Source organism: Protopterus annectens, chromosome 14.part0, assembly GCF_019279795.1.
Source record: "Protopterus annectens isolate FY-2018-M chromosome 14.part0, PAN1.0, whole genome shotgun sequence".
Classification (NCBI taxonomy): Eukaryota; Metazoa; Chordata; order Ceratodontiformes; family Protopteridae; genus Protopterus; species Protopterus annectens.
Window position 1 is genome coordinate 780,727,370 of NC_056748.1, and position 22,098 is coordinate 780,749,467.

The 22,098-nt window shown below is 35.9% G+C and overlaps 1 protein-coding gene across 5 annotated transcripts in view; it reads right to left on the minus strand.

Moving 5' to 3' along the window:
- Positions 1–22,098, minus strand: part of CDHR1 (cadherin related family member 1) — a 532,835-nt gene that overhangs the window by 191,311 nt on the left and 319,426 nt on the right. For all 5 annotated transcript variants that reach the window (XM_044056525.1, XM_044056524.1, XM_044056526.1 and 2 more), the window contains one exon: positions 341–505. In XM_044056525.1, coding sequence (XP_043912460.1) covers positions 341–505 — 165 coding nt within the window. The remainder of the gene's footprint in view (positions 1–340; positions 506–22,098) is intronic.

Sequence of the window (22,098 nt, forward strand, 5' to 3'; positions counted from 1 at the left end):
ATTACAGAGTTTGTGGATAAAAGACTATCTGAAACTTAGGAATTAGAATACATTTTGCTTTTATTAGGATGTATGTGGAACTATTGAACACACATGTTTGAGTGAAACTGCAAAACACTGAATGTAAACAAAAAAATGAAAAAAAAAAAAACCACTTCTGGAACATCTGATTTGCAGGAGACCTGTGTACATGTCTACATTCAATAACTGAACAGAGACCCATTTTTGAGTACCTTTAAGGTATCACATTTTCCTCCCAACCCACGTACCATCCTCTGCTGCCACACTCTGTAGCAGGCAGTTGCCACCCATCGGCTATCTATTAAATAAGCATACTTACTGTTACTGCTACCACGTTAGAACCACCAGGAGAATTTTCAGGAATCCTGGCGATGTAGTACTCTGAAGAAAAGGTGGGTTTGTTGTCATTTGTGTCCAGAAGATGTATCACAATGTTGGCAGTTGAACTAAATTTTTCAGGAGTATCAATCTCCACAGCCAACAGCTAACAAAACAATAATAACAAAAAAGTTTTACTTCAGATATTTGTATAATTAAAGATGTTCCAAGATCACTTATTGTGCCCAGTTTATGCAAGCCCTATGAGTCACACAGTATAATCGTAACCTGGTATTGAATAGTAATCAGAAGCTTGTATTCTTCAAAAAAATGCAATTTTATTTTTCTATATTGTTAAGCAAGGCAAATTTCTGATATTAAATGAGATGTAAAAGCTCACATGGAAGTTATGGTATGTGGAAAATTATTTAATGCTCTATAACAACAATATATATTTTTACTGCAACCTATAAGAAGTTTGGAATCTTGAATGTTTAGACCAAACATCATGCTTCTGAATTTTTATAACTTACATTTTATTAATATTTCCAATAAACAAACTGCAGAGAATAGCAAAACAGCCTGGCAGACTATATTTAAGCAAAAGTACAATGTTGTTGTACATTGAATGTGTTGAAACTTCAATTTGGAGCAGCAGTCAATTAATATACTAGGAAATGTTATCATATATTTGCAAAACAGAGTAATCACACACATTTATTGATACAAAATATCCAGGATGCCCTGAAATGAAGAGTAGAATATAGACTAATAATATAAATTAAGAATAAATAATAGGCAACTAAATCTGGAAGATTTTAAGGGCTAATAATTTCTTGGTTCAGTTAGATGAGTGCTTATGGCACATTACCCTTGTGGTCTATTTGAATACAAAAAAATATTTAACAGAATTTAAAATCACAAATATGCACCTTGACTAACCAGTGTGGCTAAAACCTGAGTAATTCTAAAACCTTGTCAGTTCAAAACAAACTTACCCCTAATTATATCACTTTCACCACCCCATAGTCCTAGATGACATGGTAAACATTCGTTTCACTCAAGTGAATGGCATATGTAGTCAGAGTGGTTTGGGTATAATGTGAAAATTGGTGATGAATTAATGGCTTCTCAGGTGCAACACATGGCTTCCCTTAGGGCTCCTCTGGTAGGAAGGATGTCCACAAAAATTTAATGTTTTGAACAGTTTAAACCACTGTCATTTTTGCAAATAGTGTAACAGTAGTAGTTCTTCAAGAGGAGGAGTTAGTAAATGAAGCTTAACTCAACTAAACTAATTAAACTATTTGGTATTAACCAATAAGCACGTGATGTCTGATTTGAAAACAGTATTTGACTGTCTTTTAAGTTTGTTTTAATTTGTTCTGATGAAGTTCTTGATTTGTAAGGGTGAAAGCGCTTAATCTTATTTTGTGAATAAAAACTTGTTTGTAATATCTCTAGTTGAATCTCTACTTGGATTTGGAGATTCGCACTGCATACTACAGTAGTCACTACTTCTTCAGATAATTTTCTTCCTTACTGATAACCTCTGTCCCATCTTTTTTATAGTCAACATTACACTGTCAGTTGTTGTTTCCTGGAAACATTTTGACATGTTGTATGTTGCTTCTCCTTCACCATAGACTGCAAATTTATGTAAAATAATGTTTTCCATCCCTGCATGTATTATCATGTTTGGCACAAAGTGGTGTTTTAAATAATCAGTGTAGGTTTTGTTCTGCTTTTCTAAAATAAACTGAAGTAATGCCTCTGTTGTTTTAATATCAATGTTAACAAAGGAAAAAGTTTATTAAGAAGGGTACAGAATGTAAATTATCTTTGAGAACCTACATATTCTATGTGCGTCTTGAATGGTAGGAAAAGTAAAAAATAGAATGTTTCAATGAATGGAATCATTTCCAAACCAAACAATGCAGGTTTTTCAGTTAAAAAAGGAACAAAGCTGTGCAGATATAAAAACTGTTAGAGAAACACATTGCAGTGTTTTTCTTTTAGCTTAATAGTATCCATTACTGGTAATAAAACTGTCAGATAAATAATTAGTTCGTATCTAATCATGCAATAGTGGAAATTGCTGTCTACATTTTATAAACTAACCATTCTACCAGCCCCTCCCCTGTTGTCTACCCAAGTACAGTGTGCACATAACAGAACTAAATTCCTCAGATTTCCACAACTTGTACTAGTTTCATTTTATCTCTTACAATACTATTTTCTTGTAGATGTAAAAGTTAGGTGTTGCATTAGGGGAAATTTCTTGCATTGTTTATCAGTTACATTTTTTCACTCTAATAACTGTAATATAGGAGACCTCCAAATGCTCGACCTGACCCAGTTTGTCTTTGTCAAAGGGAGATCCTGCCTCTTGAACTTGGTGGACTTCTTTGAGATAGTGACCAAAGCCTTGGACAAAGGCAAATCCATGCATACAGCCTACCTGGACCTGGCCAAGCCTTTGACACTATTCCCCACTCATGCATCATTGATAAACTCACCAGGCTGGAGATCAACCAGTATATTGTCAGGTGGGTTGTAAACTGGCTCACTGATAGAATGCACACAGTCAAAATAGGTGACTCTACCTCCACCAGCAGATCTGTAACCAGTGATATTACACAGGGATTGGTGCTGGAGCCCCTACCATTTGAAATCTACTTCTTGGATGTACAGGCTGAAATAAAAGGCCTATGGCTGACAAAGTTTGCTGATCTTTGCAAACTGGGTGCAGTCATTGAGCCCCCAAATGATAATGTCAACATCCTACAATAAGGACTTACACAGAGAAATGACTGGTGCCAAAGTCATGGGCTAAAACTCAATGCAAAAAAATGCATTATCATCCCATTTGGCAAGTGCAACATCCCTGCAGATTACAACATTGATAATAACACCCTAAGCATGCAATCAGTGGTGAGAGATTTGGGCACACAGGTTGACAGAAACCTTTCCTTTTTTTCTACCCCATCTCCATAGTGGTATGAAATGCTTTCTACATTGCCCACCTCATAAGTAAGGGCATTGCATCCAGAACAAAAGAGGTTATACCCCCCGTACTTCTCACTTATCAGGTCAATAACAGAGTACAATGCTACCTTTGATAGGTACCTTACCAGGTACCTGCAGCAACTGGAAAGACTTCAAAGGTTTCTTATAAAGCAAATGCAGGGTCTTCAGCATATGTTATATGTTAACAGACCAAAATCACTGTCACTATACTCTGTGTCTTACAGACTACCCTGATGGGACCTCTGCCTTGCATATAAAACAATCTCAGATCCTGCTCTAATGGAAATGCTGCACATTTGTAAATCTAATGGTATAAGGTGCACTCACTCTAGGGAACTCAATCTAGTATGCGACATCAACAGGACTTGCTGGACTGACAGATATGCCTCACAGAGGTTACCTCACCTCTGGAACAAATGTCCAATTCAGGTGAAGCAGAACCCCCACTCTGACCCTATTTAATTGTAATTTGGATGATTGTATGGGAAACTGCAAATTCACCCCAGGAGTTTCACCTGTGTCCCTCTTTGACCAGGTTGCTGATTTAGTTCCTCTTAATACCTTGATATTCTTGAGAACAGGGGTTGTACCTGGCTAAGCTTGTGGCCCTAGGGCCATTAGCCTAGTAACCTCCTATGATCCTATGTAGTTAGAATATATTTAGTAATATTTTATGCTACCGGCATATAGTAAATTCCTTCTGGTGTTTTAGTATTTTACTCTGCAATCTATAACTTTGCAGAATGTGGAAATGAATCAGGACTTGATAAGCACAGTAACTATTTTTAAATGTTACAACTGAAGTACTCCTATGTTGTGGTGTGAGCAGTCTTGCTAACTAGACTTGTTTGAAAATCACAGCTTTTAAGCTGACATAGGAGTTCACCCTTTGCTCCTGGCTTTGAAATGTCATTTACTTAATGCTTTACTGGTGGTCATGTTTTAATTCTTTTCCTTTTCTTAGCCACCCAGAGCCACTTCCACCCTTAAGTACAATTTTCATAATGTGCGTCCCTAGTTAATTATGGATGTTGATGTTGTAGCAAGCTGATCTCCCTACTTAAAACTCATCTATATCAGCAAACAGTTATAACTAGCTTAGCTTTCAATGGTAGAAGGTGCTATCATCTTTTCATTCTTCCTTCTTGCTCTGTAATATAAGAGGTGCTTTTTATTGGTGTGTTTAATTTATGTAGGAGGGCTGGGCTACAAGAGGCTAATTTCATTACAACCTTGTTACAGCAATTGAAAATTAAAGAAACCTGGTGGGCCTGCAGATGTCTTAGTAAAAAAATGCACTAATGGCTCCTATATATTCTACTTGGACATGTTATATTATCTTATTCATACCTGCTTTGTCCCACCTATCCACCAGCAAGTCCTAACTCTAAGTTCTCTAAGTCTTCCTACATGGATTATGCTTTCTACCCATTTACTTACATTGGCAGCCATCCATTTAGCACTTTCTAATTTAACTCTTCCCTTTATGGTTTATGGACTTGCACACAGTACTCCAGGTTTGATTTCAGAAGCAGACTGCACAGACAGATAATGACCTCCTTAAACCATATTGTCTTTCACCTTGATGAAGGTAAGATTTGCAGACTTGTCTGTCATTTTATGAATCAGTTGTATATAGAGATACCCTACTTATCCTATAGTCCTTCCAGGGCTCATTGTATCTCACTTGCAGCTTTATTATACTCATATGTGTTACGTAAATTTTTTGTTACCACTTGCTCATTGGGCTCTCCTTCCCTTACCATAACCTTTATTTTAGAGTTATTTGGAAAGTGGCTGATGTTCTCAGTCCCTCTTGTTATGTCACAGCAAACAAGCTAAATGTCACCAGTTTCATTGTGACCTTGTAGAGTGGTACCACTGCAGCTTCTGTATTGTCTGATGACATTACTCCATCTCCACAAATTTGTTCAATATTTACATTAGAGACTGTCTGTAGGTTGTGAAGAAACTGAAAACACTGTAATCTGTGTTAGCATGTCTGGCAGGAGATTTGTGGATATTCTCAGATTAACTTGTATTGTATGCCAGCATGCCTAATTGTGAACATGTAAATACATTTTAAAATGTTGAGTATTTCCTTGTTTAAACAAAATGTTTAAAGAATCTGTCACTACTTTAATACATTTCTAACTGAGCATGTTTGAGAGGAGAATTCTAATGTACAAACTGTGAAGAATCAGCTGAGCAGTGAGTGATGTCATTGGAATTTTCCTGGTTGCTAAGAGATTATTTAAACAGCTGATTAACAGGAAAATATTTTTTTGAAACAGCTGACTGTTATATTTTGAAATTAGACAGTTGAGACTGCAGTTTGTTAAGTATTGAGCAGTTTGTCAATTGCTGGGCAGTCAGTGGACACCAAGAAAAGAGAACTCACCAAAAAAAAACTGTAAGCTGGTCTTGGCCTTGTTATTATATCTAAGAGAAGATCAGGGACAATATTCTTTAGTTAGATCAGCAAAGCTTAGTTATTAAGATAGTGTTTTTTTTCTAGAATAATGGACTCCTATCCTGCAGTTTGATTTTACATTTGTGGATATTGAATTCTGCTGTTTATTGAGAGTTATTGATTTACAATCTTGTAATCATTTTTACTTATTATTAAATGTTTTTCATTACTTTACATTGTGGCTGGAAACCAGTGTTTTTCTTTAGAGATTAGAGAGTGCTTCTACTTGTTTGATACTCCCTAGGTCATCTCAAAGGCCTGGCTGTTCTGGTAATTTATTTTCATAATTAATTTTCATAATTGAGCACCTCTTTAGAAGGACACGAAGACCCTCTGATTGGTGGTAGTGTTACTGTATTATTTTGGGAAAGAGACACAGCTGGAAATCTGTGTCAGGCTTTCCCAGAACTGTTTGGATGTGTGAGATTTACATTTTCTTTGAGTGTGAGTGTTTCAGAGATCTTAAACTGGGACACTTTGCTCTGAAGTGTGTAATAAGACAATACATTTGGTTGGACAGAGGTATATAGTCCAGTTTCAGAAAAAAAAGAGCATTTCCCTTTGTGCTCTTAGGGGAAATTGTGAACTATTACTCCTCTTTAAGTGACAGTCTCATATAGGAGTCAGTAGTGAAGATTGGAGCTCCTTAGTTACTGACCCAGGATATTTAGGGACTTCATTTAATTGTTGGCAACCTGGTGAGGTATTGGCCGACATCACATTGGTTATCATCTTTTCTGGAATTTAGAGAAATATGACACCTGCTCCTAAGTTTAATGAGCTGTTTGTCTATCCTTCCAATCTTCATCTTTTGGTCCCATCCACATCGTAGCTTTCCTCTCTTATCCAGTGTTGAAAAATGAATGAAAAAACAATCAGGGATGTTTTCATACACACCATCTTCCTTTATTTCTGGTCTGTTCAATGCAATCTTGACAAGTTCCATTTTCTGCAATGCACATAAATAATCCCATGTGGAATTTTTCTGTCCCTTCTCCTAATCCTGTCCACATTTTTGATTTTGCTTTTCCTTAGTGCTGTTGTTGCATTTTTCTTTGATTTTTAATATCACATCACAGCTTCCCACTAATTCTACTTATTATGTTCCTTACCTCAATCATTAACTGCATCAGTCCCTGAGGTGTTGCGCTCACATATCTTCCCTAGACATCTCACCATTGTTGAACATATAGTGTTTGAAACTCTTAGAAAACAGCAAATGCCCCCCATTTGGCTTCTCACTATTATCCTATGACTTCTTCACCCACTGCCCCCCAGTTTTCTGTAGTCTGTTCTCCTGTAGTCCCATGTATGAGTGCTGGTTTGTAGACCTCTCTTTGTTCTCCTATAAAAACAACACACTGTAGGTTAATTACAATCTTCAAGTGGTGTTCTAACCTTAACACACTTAACTCCCTTTGTCTTGTTCAATACTCTATTAAGAAATATGTTTCTTTCCTTGTATTTATCGGTGCTAGCCATATGAATCTATCTTGGTCTGTGGCATTCAGTACTTCATTCTCACTCTAGCTTAGATGCTGGGATGCTGCATTTTTCTCCATTGAGGTTTAGATTACTGATTATAGCCAACTTCTTATCTCTTTCATGTTCGCACTCTCTCTTTTATTTTCTCATAATCCTGCAAGGAAATATCCATTATCCTAAAGATAATATCTAATCAGAAGACCTTTTCTTGTTCAATTTCAACTAGACTGCATAAGTGTTTAGCTTTGATGATTTCTGTTCTGCAGTATCCTTCCCATTTTTAACAACTGCCTCACAGATTACTTTTTCCCTTATGCCTACTTTCATAACTTTCCCTATTCCTTTGCGTCTGTGTACCCAGCAGTCAGAACCACTTCCTATCTCCTTAAATATGAGTACAAACTGATGTTAGAAGTACTCATAACATATCCTTCACCCCTTCTTCTAACAACACATCACTTCTTCCATCTTTTTGTGCAGACTCCTAACATTGTACAACTGCACTCACCCATCCACTTTCCCATTTAGATAGGCCACCTCAGTCTCTCCTTCTTTCTTCTTCTGTGCTGCCTTTATTTTAATTGTTTTCCTTTATGTTCTAATTCCATTTTCTAACTTCTATCCCATTCCACTTTAGAACAGAGATGCTGTTGTTTGTATATGCCTTTCTGTCTGCCTTTTATAACATGTCGTGTCTCATATACTGACAGGGCATTACTGTGGTGTATAGTCCTTCCAGTTTCCTTGCCTTTTATTAGTCTTCTGCTGTACGTGATCCTTACCCCAGTCGGCAGCTGAGATGCCCAGTTCTATACTCTAGATCAAAAGGTTTATGATCAGATAAAAAAAAAAGAAATAAGTAGCAACAATGTCCCACCAGAAGAATTAGAAACAAGTGAATGACTGGAAGAAATGTTGCTTTTACTGGACATGCTTCCCTTCTGTGAGAATAAAAATATTGTGGCTTAAGAAGTTGCCTGATGAAAACATTTGTACAAAGTAAGCAAGCCTCATTATTTCAGGATATAATAGTATCTCATTGCACAAGCAGTACATTATATCAGTTGCACTTACTAATTCAAAGACGTAGTTTGGTAGGAAAGGTAATATATTTATTACATCAGTGTTTTCATGCAAGGCTGCAGGCACTTAGTACACCAAATATAAGTACAAATAGATGTCAATTACTTTGTTTAACTGGGTACATTTGTACATCTTGTACAGTCACTCATCAGATGGCAACCATGTATAGAAATCTGCAATTGTGCTGTGAGTAAGGAGTAGAAAGATTAAAGAACTAAGAGACTGCAGTCTGTATATGTTTTTGCATTGGTATTTGAAGGAAGTGTTACCTCAAATTTTTTCCAAGCTAGTTGGTGACACATTACATTGCATCCATTAACAACCCCTTTTTCCATTTTTGCACATGGAGTAATGGTGTCACATCAGCAGTGGCAATCATGTTCATACCACTAACTTACATCTGTGGGCAATTTAGTGTGTCTAATCCACATATTGCATGTCTTGGAATGTGTGAGGAAACCACAGCACCAGGGGAAAACTGATAAATGCAAGGAGGACATGCAAACTCTGCACAGAAGGCATCCAAGCTTAGAATCAAACCTCTTGCTACCCTCTGTGACACTATGCCAACCCCCCCCCCACATACACACATAAACATATGCACGTGAAATTGCAGCATTGATTTTTTTATTTTTTTTTTTTTTTTTTTTTTTTTTTTTTTTTTTTTTAGTAGAAGGTTGTTTGAAGAATGTATTTGTTTTGACTGGTAATACTGATGGATGATACCAGTTTTTTAATGAGTGTGAGGTCAAGGCATAGTTTGATATATAGTAACTAGTCACACTCCACTTCAATAAAGAAACAAGACAAAATTGACCTTTGACAACCTTTATTAACATCATAAAAACATCATAACTTTATTGCATCATTTCAATTTATAAAACACAAGAAAAATACCCTTTTAACCAATCATCAGGGCAGGGTATCTCTGCTCAGCCTGCCCGAATAAGCAGCGCCCTCACTTCTGCTCACTTATTTTTAAAAATCAAGCAGCATACAACCGGTCACTTTTACCCCAAAATCCTTACACCAACCCAAACACCAGAGGGGGAACAGAAAGAGGACAAGCCTGCTCCTCTTCTCTGCCTAGGAACCCCTCTCCACTGACAAAAAATCTTACCTACCCCATCGAAAAGGGGGGGGGGAGGATGGATAGCATGATCATACCAAAAGGTGATCTCTAACTCAAATACACACACATAAAACCACTCTAGGCCTTACCTTACATCTACTTCACTTCTTCCCAACCTTCCCTTAATAAACTGACCCTTCATTTCCAAACCTCATCTAATCCCTCCATTTCACACTAACCTTAACATCCTTGCTTAACCCTCTCAACCCAAATCTAACCCCCTACACCCCCACTTCCTCAGCCTAACTTTTAAACACTGCAGGTGTCCCTTAACAAAATGGTTTGTTCCCAGACCTAATTTGTAAATGACTGTTAGCTCTATGCACTTACTTTGTTCTTGCAAGATGTCCAGTGTTGATTTTCTTGTGAAGTTGTCACACTCCTTGTGTTCTCTTAACATGAAAGGTGACTATTAATAGTTATTAAGTTAATTTTTGCTGTTATTGAAGAGAATCATCTCAGTTTTCTTTTCAATTATAATAGACTAGTTGTCACTGAGCCAGGTCTGTAATGCAATACAACAGACTTGAGGTTACCAATACCATCTGCACTGTGAATGATAAAAGCATTATCAGCATATGGTAGCGAGGTGGTCCAGTTTGAACCAACATAATATACTGCTACTACTTTCTAATTCCTATAGTCTTTGGAGCAGATAAGAGAACTTAAGTACATATCAAACCCTTACTGAAGTCTTGCAATAGAGTGATAGTAGGTGTCTTACTGACACACAGCTAATTCTGTGCAAATTTTAATAATGCTATGTGAGTGCTATGACCAGTACTAGATATTTGCTGTATTGTTATAGTTACATTGCTGGCTTTCTTGTTATGAGTGAGTTCATTGTGAATAATTCATTGCAGAGTTTTGGATACAGGACTTAAAATGCTGCTATGACTGTAGTCTTTCATTTTGTTGCGTGCACCATTCTTAAACATTTTACCAGTTTTGCATGCTTCCATATAGCAAATAATTGTACTTATTGCAAGTTCTTCTTCATGTGTATGGATAGTGAAGAGACTATATACAGGGCAGTTTTCTTTGGCTAAACTGGGGGTAATCTATCATAAGATGAATCATGATTCTTGACTTTATTTTGTAGTTTTTGAAGACTCTGATTTGATTGACTTGCTTGTTGTTGAAATGGTATTTTTTTTCCATTGACTGACAACTGAGTTGAAGCATTCTGCAGATTTATTCACAATATGTTATAGCCTGGGTTACACAGTGGGTTGTTAGACTTCTTTGCCCTTTTTCAGTATATAATTTATTTATTTATATTTGTTTACCAGTGTAGTGCACTGATCTCAATGGACCATTTGCAAGCACGGCCCAGGTGACTTGGATCATATTCATATGATAAATAAAACATATTTACAGATACAAGATATGCTAAAAAACAAATTATATATACATATTTACAGCTGCAAGAATATGCTACAATATTTAGTTCAAGAAGTAGTTTACAGTGTCTAAACATAGATGGAAGAATGGAATTATGCTTAGGCAGAAACATTGCATCTGATGAAGTCTGACAGATGAAAGCACTCATTACTTTGAATAAACTGGACAACTTAAAGCTCAAAGGATAGGAGAAGGGCAGGTAGTTTTGGAGAAGGACAGGAGCGATTGGTTGTGCCGGTGGGTTGGGATAAAAGGTTCCTGTGGTTTTATGTTGGGAGTTCTCGTAACTTTGTTTTGATTGGTAGAGGGCAAGGTGATAACATGTAATCAGTTTGTATATATGATGAAGAGAGCTTTTCAGTGTGTTGGTTTTCCAGGAGAGAGGTTTTCCAATCATTCTTTGTGCATTGGAAGGGCATCAGATTTAGCAAGGGGAAGGCAGATTAATGGAAATCATTAAGAAGGTTGGTTGTTGGTTAGACCGGATGGCACGCAATTGTTTTTGCATTGTTTTAGGTGGCATTGAGCTCCTTAGAGTCATGTTCGTACATTTGGCAGGTAACGATCTGAGAATAATTCCGAAGCTACAGTTGTCTATTTTGAACAGGTTATACCCAGGTATGTGTATTGTGTAGTCAGAGGTAGTACCATGGTTATTTTGGCTTTGGAGAGGGCACATCAGTTTGTTAATTTTTAGGCTAGTTAGGCAACTGGCTGCTTTGGGTATTTCTATGATAGGCCATTGGGATGTCGAAGACAGGGATCCAGTTTGGTTCAGAGAGGATGGAGTACACTAAATGATTTTGGTTGCGACCTCTTTAATGTAGACTTAGGTTTGTTTTGGAGGGTATGCTGAAGGTCTAGGAGTGAATGAGGGAATAGCCTGTGTCAGGCTTGTTGGCGGAGAAGAGGGGCAGGCTTGTCCCTATTCTGTTCCTCCTCTTGTGTTGGATGTTTAATTCATTGAGTTGGGGAATGAAAGTGAGCAACGGGATGCTGCTTGATAATTAAATGCAAGTGAGCAGAGGTCTGAACGCTACTTATTTAGCTAGGGTGAGCGAGGTTACACTGCCCTAGTAAATAGTTATATGGATGTTCATGCTGTGATCAAGTGAATTAAAATATTGCTCAATAAGTTATTTTTATGGAAGTTTAATAAAGGCCATCAAATGCCATTTGGTGTGGGGTATTTATTGAAGGGGACCGGGACAATGTACAATATATAATTATTTCTGTTTTGTGTGAGACATAGATTATATATGTGGGTGAGAGGAGCACGTAGAGGCTCTCTCTACAGTGTTATATGAACCAGGGGTTTATGTTCTCAGATCCAGGGGGAGTGTCAGTGGAAATATTTTCAAGTAGAACAGAGACTTCCTTAAGACAAATGCATTTGAAGTGGAAGAGGGAGAAGAATGGTGGTTGGGGGGGCAATGCGTGATCTTGGGGGGGTGTCAGGTTTACTGATGGGAGATTACCTTCTGGAAAAAACATTTTGCTGTACTACATTCAATGGTGACAGGGTATCATGAGGAGGTTTGCTTCCTGCAGGTAGGTTAACCTGTTTTAAAATTGTTTGGGGGAATATAGGATGGTCATTTCTTTCTTTCTTTGGAGATTTCTTTAGCGCCTTCTGATGGACTTCTTGGCTAGGTTACACAAGACTATAAAGGAGGTGCAGTTGCCAGTTGTGGGGGGGTCTGTTTCCATTTTTGCCATGCTTCATCCCTTAGAGTTAAAAGACGTTTGAGTTCAGGGGCTAGCCATTTAGTTTTGGTGGGTTTATAAAGCCTGTAGATAAGAGGGAAGAAGTTTTCTTGCGGCTGGAGTAGAAAGTTGATTAGGCTTACAGCTGCTGTGTTAGGGTCATCTAAGGAAAGTATATAGTTCCATTTGTGGGCTGTAAGTGTGTCTATATTTGCACTACTCTACTTTCTGAAGGCTTCTAATCTTGGTGGTAGTTTAATAGGATAGTTGGCAACTGTAAAGTTGATTGAGCAGTAGTCACTTAGTGATGGTGGCAGAATGTTTATGTTGGTGATGGAGTCTGGTATGTTTGTAATAATAATAGGGTCGAGTGTGGAACATTTGGAGGACCTGAGATTAGGTGTTGTTGGTTCTTTTACAAGTTGAAGGAGACCTAGGTCTGCTAGGAAAGTACCCATGACAGGTTTAGGAGTGCCAAGATAATTAACATTGAAGTCACGTAAAATTATTATTTTTGATATAAGAATACTTAATGATTTACAAAATAACAAACTGAGGTTGCTTGGAGCATAAACTTGTTTCTAACTTTGGCAGAGATTTATGCTCTGGTATAGCTATTTTGTTTAAATCCAGTATTTCTTTGTTATTCCAGGATGAATTCTTATTTGTGATATGTAAGCCTAGGTGGGGATTTTTAGACTCATTTATGCTCTTACTATTAAAAAAATCTAGGGAAGATGTATTTTGTGTATTGCATCAGTTTAAGTGTTAATCAGCCCATTATTGCTGTAAGATATTGGAACTGCCATGTGAGAGTTGGCAAGAAAGTGCAGATGAAAAGTTACTGCAGGCGATATTGGTCTCAAACAATCCTGTTTTATGAATTAACATAGGGCCCACTAATCATAGAGGTAGACTGTCCATGGACATTGATTATTTTTCTTATACAGATATTTTTCATTAATTTCTTCTGTTCTTATTCAAGCAAATATAACTGATCATATGGCATTGGTTTTTCAGCTTGTTAAACTAGATACTTTGCTAACAAGCTAACAGTAAAGGTATTAAAATATTAAATGGTTGGGTAGAAAGAACATTAGAATGGGAAGATACATTGCAACTTTTATGGGAAAAGATAGCCATTTTAACTAACTTTAGTGAAAATTAGTTACACTGGTGGACTCTTTGTGAAGCAAAAATTAAAGCTGTATTTTCTTATGTAGAAAAATATACCACGAAGTAAAAAGAAATTAATTCTGAGTAAAAAAAGAATAACTATTACTCTGCATGGAAAAATTATGAAGCTTTCTTACAGTCTATAGACTCTGATGTTTCCCTAGAAAATTAAAAGTTTTAGAAACACTTACAGCTACTAGAATACTCTTTTATTAAAGTAACAATGTTATTCAAGTTTCTAAACAAGAAGTATCTCCCTTTTTTAATAAGAAGTTAACAAAATTCTGAATTAATGTTAAGGTTTGCTTAATACTGATGGTGTTATGGCTACCACTTGGTCTGAAATAATGCAGATAGTGCAGACTTATTATGTTCAAACTTTGTTTTCTCCCTGTGACAATGTTGTAACACAAAGAAATGTCCCTCATATTTCTGCAGAAGACATTAAAGTATTAATTTTCCAATGTAAACACTCCCCTGTAACCTTCTACTTTCCTTCTCTCTTCCTTCCCTTCAGTAAACAAACTTAACTACTTTATCTTCTCCTCTTGCTACATCACTGTACAAACATAACTAGTAAAATATTTCAGCTATGTAACTATTGCACTATTATGTATATAATATGTAATTATGAATGTATCCCTCTGATGAATGCATTTCTTTATGTATTTCACTTGTCACAGTGCAATGTATGACACTGTAATTCAGTAATGTGTGGTACTGATGAATGCATTCTATATGTATTCAATATGTAAAATTTATATTTTTCTGTGGAGCTTTTCTCCTCGGGCCTCCGCTGAAAATGGGCAATTGTATATCCCAGTTGGATAAACCCTGTCAACAAATGATAAAATAAATAAAAAATAAATAAATAAATAAGTATTAAATGGTCACATACCTTTGTCAGAATTAGATTCTGTTTTGTGTGACCTTTCTGCTAATTCACCCCCAGGCATAGATGGTACTACGTATGGGTTCTTTAAAAATATGTCTGAGAGACAGAAACTTATTTTTCTCACTGTATTAAATGCATGGGTCTATATCATGTTATCAGACTCTTAAAAGATTGAATTTTATATGGTCGACACCATATGAGCGAACTTTTAAAAGTTCAAACGTTTCAACGGAGATCTCCGTATGGTGCAGAATGTGAAGATTTCCCTTTTCTGCACTGTAGTGCGATGTTGGAGTTGGTATAATTAAAGAGCGGGGGGTGCCGGGGGCCTTGCCCCCCTGCTTAAACCTTTCAGGTGGTTTTTTTCTTTGGTTTATTTTTTTATTACATTTTCAAACTTTTAAAAGTTCGATCATATGGTGTTGACCATATGACGTTCGAACTTTTAAAAGTTTGATTATGTAATATAGACGCAAATGCATGGCTAGATAAAGGTATAACTAGTGAGTCTGTGTTTGATAGTGTTAGAAGATTTATATTTTAAAAAAAAGATATTCAGAATTGGAGACCTGCTATGTTAACAAACAGAAATTATAACATTTTCTGTAAAATACTACACGTTAGACTAAGTCATATTTTCTTAACTTTTTGGAGTGAAGGGAAGACTGAGTAGATAAATGTTAGTGGTTTTATGTGAAATCATTGATAGTATTAATTGTACTAACAAAGGCCTGCTTATTTCATGTGATATCCAGAAAGCCTTTGGTATGATTTCACAGAAAGGTTTGTGGGATGTACCGAAATCTTATGGCATTCATACCTAATTTTTGCTTGTTCTGCAAGTGTTTATGAAAATTCCTGAGTTAGGCCTTTGATAAATGGTCACCTTAGTGATAAAGTTAAAATCTGTTGAGGTGTCAATTAAGGCTGCCCTTTGAGTGACATGTTATTTTTTGTAAGGATGTTATATGGGAAATAGTACCATGCCATACTCTAAATCTATTTTTTCTTATGCTGATGATTTTAAAGTAATACTTAACTTGGATTATTATATTGATACTATTATGGAAAGTGGAATTGTTTGTTAATATGCAAACGTGTTGGTTTTTTGTTTTACATCATCTTTACATGAAATCCAGTTTGTATACAATAAAATTACTATTGCAAGAATAACTTTAGATGGAGAACAAACATTTCTGACCCAGTAGGATTGTATTCTTGTTGATAAATAAAAGATTTTGGATATCTGGCAGTGTTTCAAATTGTTATTTTCAAAAAAGTTTATATTTTGAATATAATTATTCTAGGAAAAAGAAAGAGAAGATACTTTTAGGAATGTTTTTCATTTTTTTTGGAGGGTGGGTTAAACTCTATTAAGAGAAAACTTATTTTTTGTTAAAAAAGAAGATGGTTGGATAGGTCTAACAAGTCCTGTTGTTTAGTCTATGTGCATTTGTAATAGATACTTCTTAGGGTGCTACATGACAGAGTGCATTTACTTAGTAAATTATTATGGAACAAATATGATGATACTTGGGAGAGTGTGTTTATAGGTAAAAGAAGGAGATTGTGTCATTACATTTTAAAGGAATACACTGATAAGACACTCAATTGGAAATTTATGATTTCTTTATCTATTAAGGCCAGAAAATTGTAGTGTGTGTGTGTGTGTGTGTGTGTGTGTGTGTGTGTGTGTGTGTGTATGTATAAATATATATCTATATATATATATATATATATATATATATATATATATATACATATACATATATATATATATATATATATATATATATATTATATATATATATATATATATATATATATATGTGTGTGTGTGTGTGTGTGGGTTTATGCCCAGTTGGACTTTTCTGGAAAACAGATGTCAAATAAATAAAATAAAATAAATATTTGGTTAGCAAGATATTATTGTTTAACAAAATTTTTGATTGTGTTTTGATATTAGGAAAAATAAGGAAATAGTTGTGGAAGAAAGGGTGGGAGAATATATGTTTATGTTTATCAAAATGATACTGTTGGATTGCTGGACATGTTTTTATTAGTGTACTTTTTGTTGCATGTACATTTTTTATCCTTATGGTATGTGATGTTTTTGCTACTTTTTTGATAGGTGCTATGGGTTTTTTTACATCCACCTCTGCTATCCCAAATTCAGGCAAATGGGACCTTGGTTTAAAATCTCGTCCAAAGGCACACTCAGGAGTGCAGCACCCTCATTGTGCTGCACTGTAGTGCCAGTAATCCATCTCCTTAGTGTGTGGATAGAACCCACAACCTTCTGCACCAAAGGCCAGTGCGCTATCTTTTGATGTAATTATCAAACAGCACAACAATGAAAACACACAGACAGTTACAAAAAAGTTAACTGACACAAAACCCATAATTATAAACAGCTGCAGTCTTAGTCGAGCCACTTAAGCTTGTGTCGAACTAATGTTTGCACCATCACATATACATTCATAATAGTAAGGTAAAAGTAGTTTATTAACAGATCCAGCCCACCCACCCCTGCCATTTTCTTGTGTACATAATATTGTCATTTTTCATTCAGCAGTAAGACTTGGACATCTCCCAGTAAAGACACATGCATATTGAGCCAACAAAACAGTTCACTACTTCACAATTAAATCATTGCATTTTAACCATGTGTACACAATCACTAAATGACATAAAAATAAATTACTTTCTCAGTGATCACTGTGCATTTCCACTGCTGCTATGTTAAATTTCCATTTATAAATGACAGTTTTACAGTATTCATTTAAGTCAGTGTAATATTTCTTAGCAGAAGTTCAGGGTTTCTATGCAAATTAATCCCTTTTACATTTATCTGTGTGAATTGCAGAAAATGCAAACATGTGAGGCAACTTATCCATGTAACTAAGACTAGGCTAGTCTTGAAAGTGGCCACAAGTTCATGAGAATGCACTGGGAATAGCAGTGGTGACCACAGCAGCCCCAGCAATCCCCAGAATGCTGTAGGAACACATGGATAACTTCAATTATTCACTGACAATGTTTACAAAAGGAAAGATGGAATCATATGCATGTGAGTTTGCAGAACCATGAAGTGTAATCCCTGCCCATCCAGCATCATCTAACACACTCAAAGTAGTCAACATTTACTAAAAGTTAGTACAGACACACACAAAAATATTTATTCTTCAAAAAGTCTGCCCCCTAAAGAAAAGAAAATAATATTGAAACTATACTGCATGAAGAATATATAAAGAAATTATTCCTCCCTGTCATTCAGGTGTAATACTCCAAACAGTTAGCAAAAGCAAGGCACAGCAGCAGTTATGAGTAAAAGACAGACGATTTCCTTAATGACTTTTATTTACCATTTAAATGAAATGTGAATTTATTTGTTAAAAAAACATGTAGGTTACCAATCATTTTTGGATAATCCATACTTGCCAGTAATAACAATACCAAATCTAATGCCTCTGTTGGATAATTGGTTTTGGTTAGGGTTATGCCACACCCCAAAGGGAGTGATTCTAAAGCCGCAGGCCTGCTCATACTTTCTTCATCGTGTTGCTGTCACGTCTAATGATGGCAGTACCTCTGAAGACATGAGGCCACACAATGACTTGGTCTGATAATGAGATGAAAATTGTGCTCTACTTTCTGAGTGGGTCTTACCTGGTGAGATCCATGCCTGCATAAAAGGGTCTGACAGGAAGACAAATTGACATCTGGTGGGACTTGGGTGAGTTTACCATTGAAATCCCGTAGTGCTGGTGATTGAACAGCATGTAGTTGAAAGGCACTTTTCAAAGAGGCACAATGCCGGACCAGACTACTATGAATACACAATACCGAATGTTCAGTGTAATTCTGTAGTTTGAGTTCAGTATTGTGAGTGGAGATCGTGGTACAGTGAGGAACAGGAAATTTACCCATTTTCTCACTGTAGTATGATCTCAGAGTTGGTATATATAATTTGCAGGGGGTGTGAGGGGCACAGACCCCCACATGTGGAGTGCAGGGGTCTTGCACTGCAAAACAGTAACAACTATGTGCTATTGACTTGACAGTCTTAACGATAAGTTCCGTTGCATAGCTTGGGTTATTGATGTCACTTAGAGCTATTTCTAATATGTCAAACTATGGAAAGTGGTTACATCAGTTTTGATGTTTTGCCTTTTAGACATTATGTATTGCCACATTTTGGTGTGACTATTTCATCAGCTGATGAGTGCAGTTTCCAGATTTCAATACTAAACCATTATGTGAGCACCTATTATCTCTGACAGGGATCTCTTGCTCAGGATACCAGTGCAGTCAAAGGTAAAATGACCTACAGAAGCATAAGCTTGACCAGCTGGCTGAGTGGGTGTACCAGCTGATGGCAAGAAGGCCAGAGTTCTAAAGTATTTTTCTTTCTTTCTTTTAAGTTTTCAAATTTTTTTGGTGGGTCATATTAAATATAGGTTTAAACGATAAATTATAAGAAGGTCACATTGCTGAATGTATTTGCTAGAAAATATGTGTAACTGCAAATATGCATCTATATGTTATTACAATGCAAAAGAAAGCACAAGCATATCTGTATGCAGACTGTATCTGTATACAAATATCTAAGGTTTATGTGATAGCATACTTTTGTGTTAAATACAAATGTATATTTGAGTAAAATATATGTTAAGTATTACAATTATTTTTTCATGCATATAAATGTATGTATTTACACACAAACAAAAGGTATATTTACATTGTCACATAATTTCATTTACAGTAGGCATTACCTTAGTAGTTGAACTACATGTAGCCAATTTTGTAAATTCAAGAGTGACTGCACATATGTATCGCAGTATATACGAAGTCATACGAAGCCTAAGGATTTCATGTAGTTCTTTACATATACTTAATGATTAATGTCAGGTACATTATACCTTTCTTGTAAATGGGTATCTTTATCAAAGCACTTTTGCATTTACTTAGCATGAACAACCTACACTTATTTGCATTTAGGTGTAAATGGCACTCTTTGTGGATAACCACTAATAAGTGCGAAACCCATGACAATGAATACCATCCTTAATACAACTGTTATGCTACTCATGAACAATATTCTCCCATAAGGAACATTATAACAGCTATTCTTCCAACATTTACTGACTAACATGCTATAAATCCTAAGTTCCCGACTATAAATGATATACTTTTCTTTGACTTTTTTCCTGATTGATTTTAGTGTTGAGTGATTTGATGTGAAGGCCATACATTGTATTTTAGTGGTGCTGACAAACAGCTCAGTCAGTAAGCCACTATTTATCCTTACTGAAACTATGTTGAAGAGAGTCCTGAAGCTCTAAAGTGGAGGAGGTTAAGTGTAAAAAGATTTATATTGTCTGCATACCAGATGAATTGAAAAGACAGCATGATTTTACAAATGTCTTTTATAATTACTGAGAATAAAAGGGTCTCAATTCAAATCCCTATGTGATGCCATAGAGGAAATATACATAATATGATGTAAGAGTGATCCCAGTGGACTGCTTAATTTCTGCTAATATATCGCTTTCAAATCAAAAGGTTACAGATAGAGACAGGTATTATGAGTACTTGTCAGAGGAGAGGATGCCTTACCATATTGATTACTTTATTAGATCAGGAAAAAAGATCTTCATCATATATCATTAATTAAGGTGAATGCAAGGGCATATGGTAATCTTATATCCTTAGTTAAGGTGAATACAAGGGCATATGGTAAGAGTGAAAGCAAGGCAGTATCTGTACCAAGACTGGACCCAAAACTGTAAGAGGTCAGTAAGAAGGTGAGGAGTGTTAATGAAGGAAAGTAGCTGAGAGTGGTTGATTTCACGACTGATTTTACAGAGCGGGTACAGTAGAAGAATGGAATGATAGCAAAGTCAGTGGGCATGCCTCCTCTTTGAAGTAGGACAATAAATACTTTCCATAGGTGAGGAGAATTACTGATGTACAAATGAGTCATTCACGTAATTTTATGAAAAAGGATAGGAAGCTGTCAGAATCAAGAAATCCTGGTCTGAGTGTGGATGGGTTTCATGACAATTCAGTAAAGGTGGTCAGCTGCAGTTTAAGTGAGGCCACTAATGAGCAGTGGTTGGACAGGCAGTGCTACATAAAGGGGCAAGAAGAGTTGAAGGAGTGATAGTATGAAAGGAGATACATAATGTTATGTAATAATCTGAGCGTAAGTTCTGAGCAGGGCAGCAGGGTGACTGTTTATCCATCATACAATTGCTAGTTGTATTTATTTTTATTTTGTTTTTATTTATATTTGTTAACTGGGCTAATCTCACTGGGCAAGAGCACCTTTCAGCAGAGTCACTGGGAGAAATGCTTCACTTTACATACCAGTATTTTACAAAAATATAAAATTATAAAACACCACTGCACACATTTGCTAGAATAATACAGCATAATAGAAGATAACAAAGTCAATAAAACTACTATGCTATTCCTTCAGAAAATAAGAAGTTGATGTGTTTGCCAGTTTTCAGATATCGTGAAATAAAAAAATTGTACATGGTTATAAGTTAAACTTACAGTAGTTAAGTAAAAATCTGTCAATGTCCATAACACGATGAGTAAATGCTGCTAGTAGGTAGCCAATGGGAGTAAAGAACACAGAAGTAGAAATATGCGTTGGAGGAGTAGAGAAAAGGAGATGGAGAGAGTTGAGGAGATCTAAGATGGGTAATGTTAGTCGACAGATTTAATCAGGATTAGAGGGGATAGAATATTTATATAGTCGACAGATTTAATCAGGATTAGAGGGGATAGAATATCTATAGTGGTGCAGGTAAGAACTTTTCAGCTTAAGACAGAGAAAAATATTTGTCCATCCCAGATCTATAAGATAAAGTTGTTTTGTAAATGTAGTTTAGTAATCCTTACTTTCTTTATTTACAGATATTTTAATCTAGTTCAGCACTTCCCTAAACCTATTCAATTGGAATTAAGTATTCTTCATAACTAATTATGCTGTTATTTTCTTTATATCCTTGGTGATCCAGGAAAGACAGTTATATTTTATTCTTTTTTTTTCCATGAGTATCTTAATATGTGTCAAAAGAAATGCATTCTTAGGCAACCTGACTACACTGTCCAACTGGATGTAAAAAAAGAGCTGACTAGTTAAGAATTTTTCCTGAAAAGGTTGCATGACAGCATTATACTGAGCACTCATAGCAAAAGGATGGAGCTTTTCAGTTTTGTAGCAGGCCTATACTGCAATGATTAGTAATTCAGAACACAGGTACACAAATATATTTTTTGGTGTAGCTGTGACAAATCCTGCAAGGTTATTTTTTTCACCTAAATGTCTTATCAGGTCATATTGTTAGGGGGATGAGG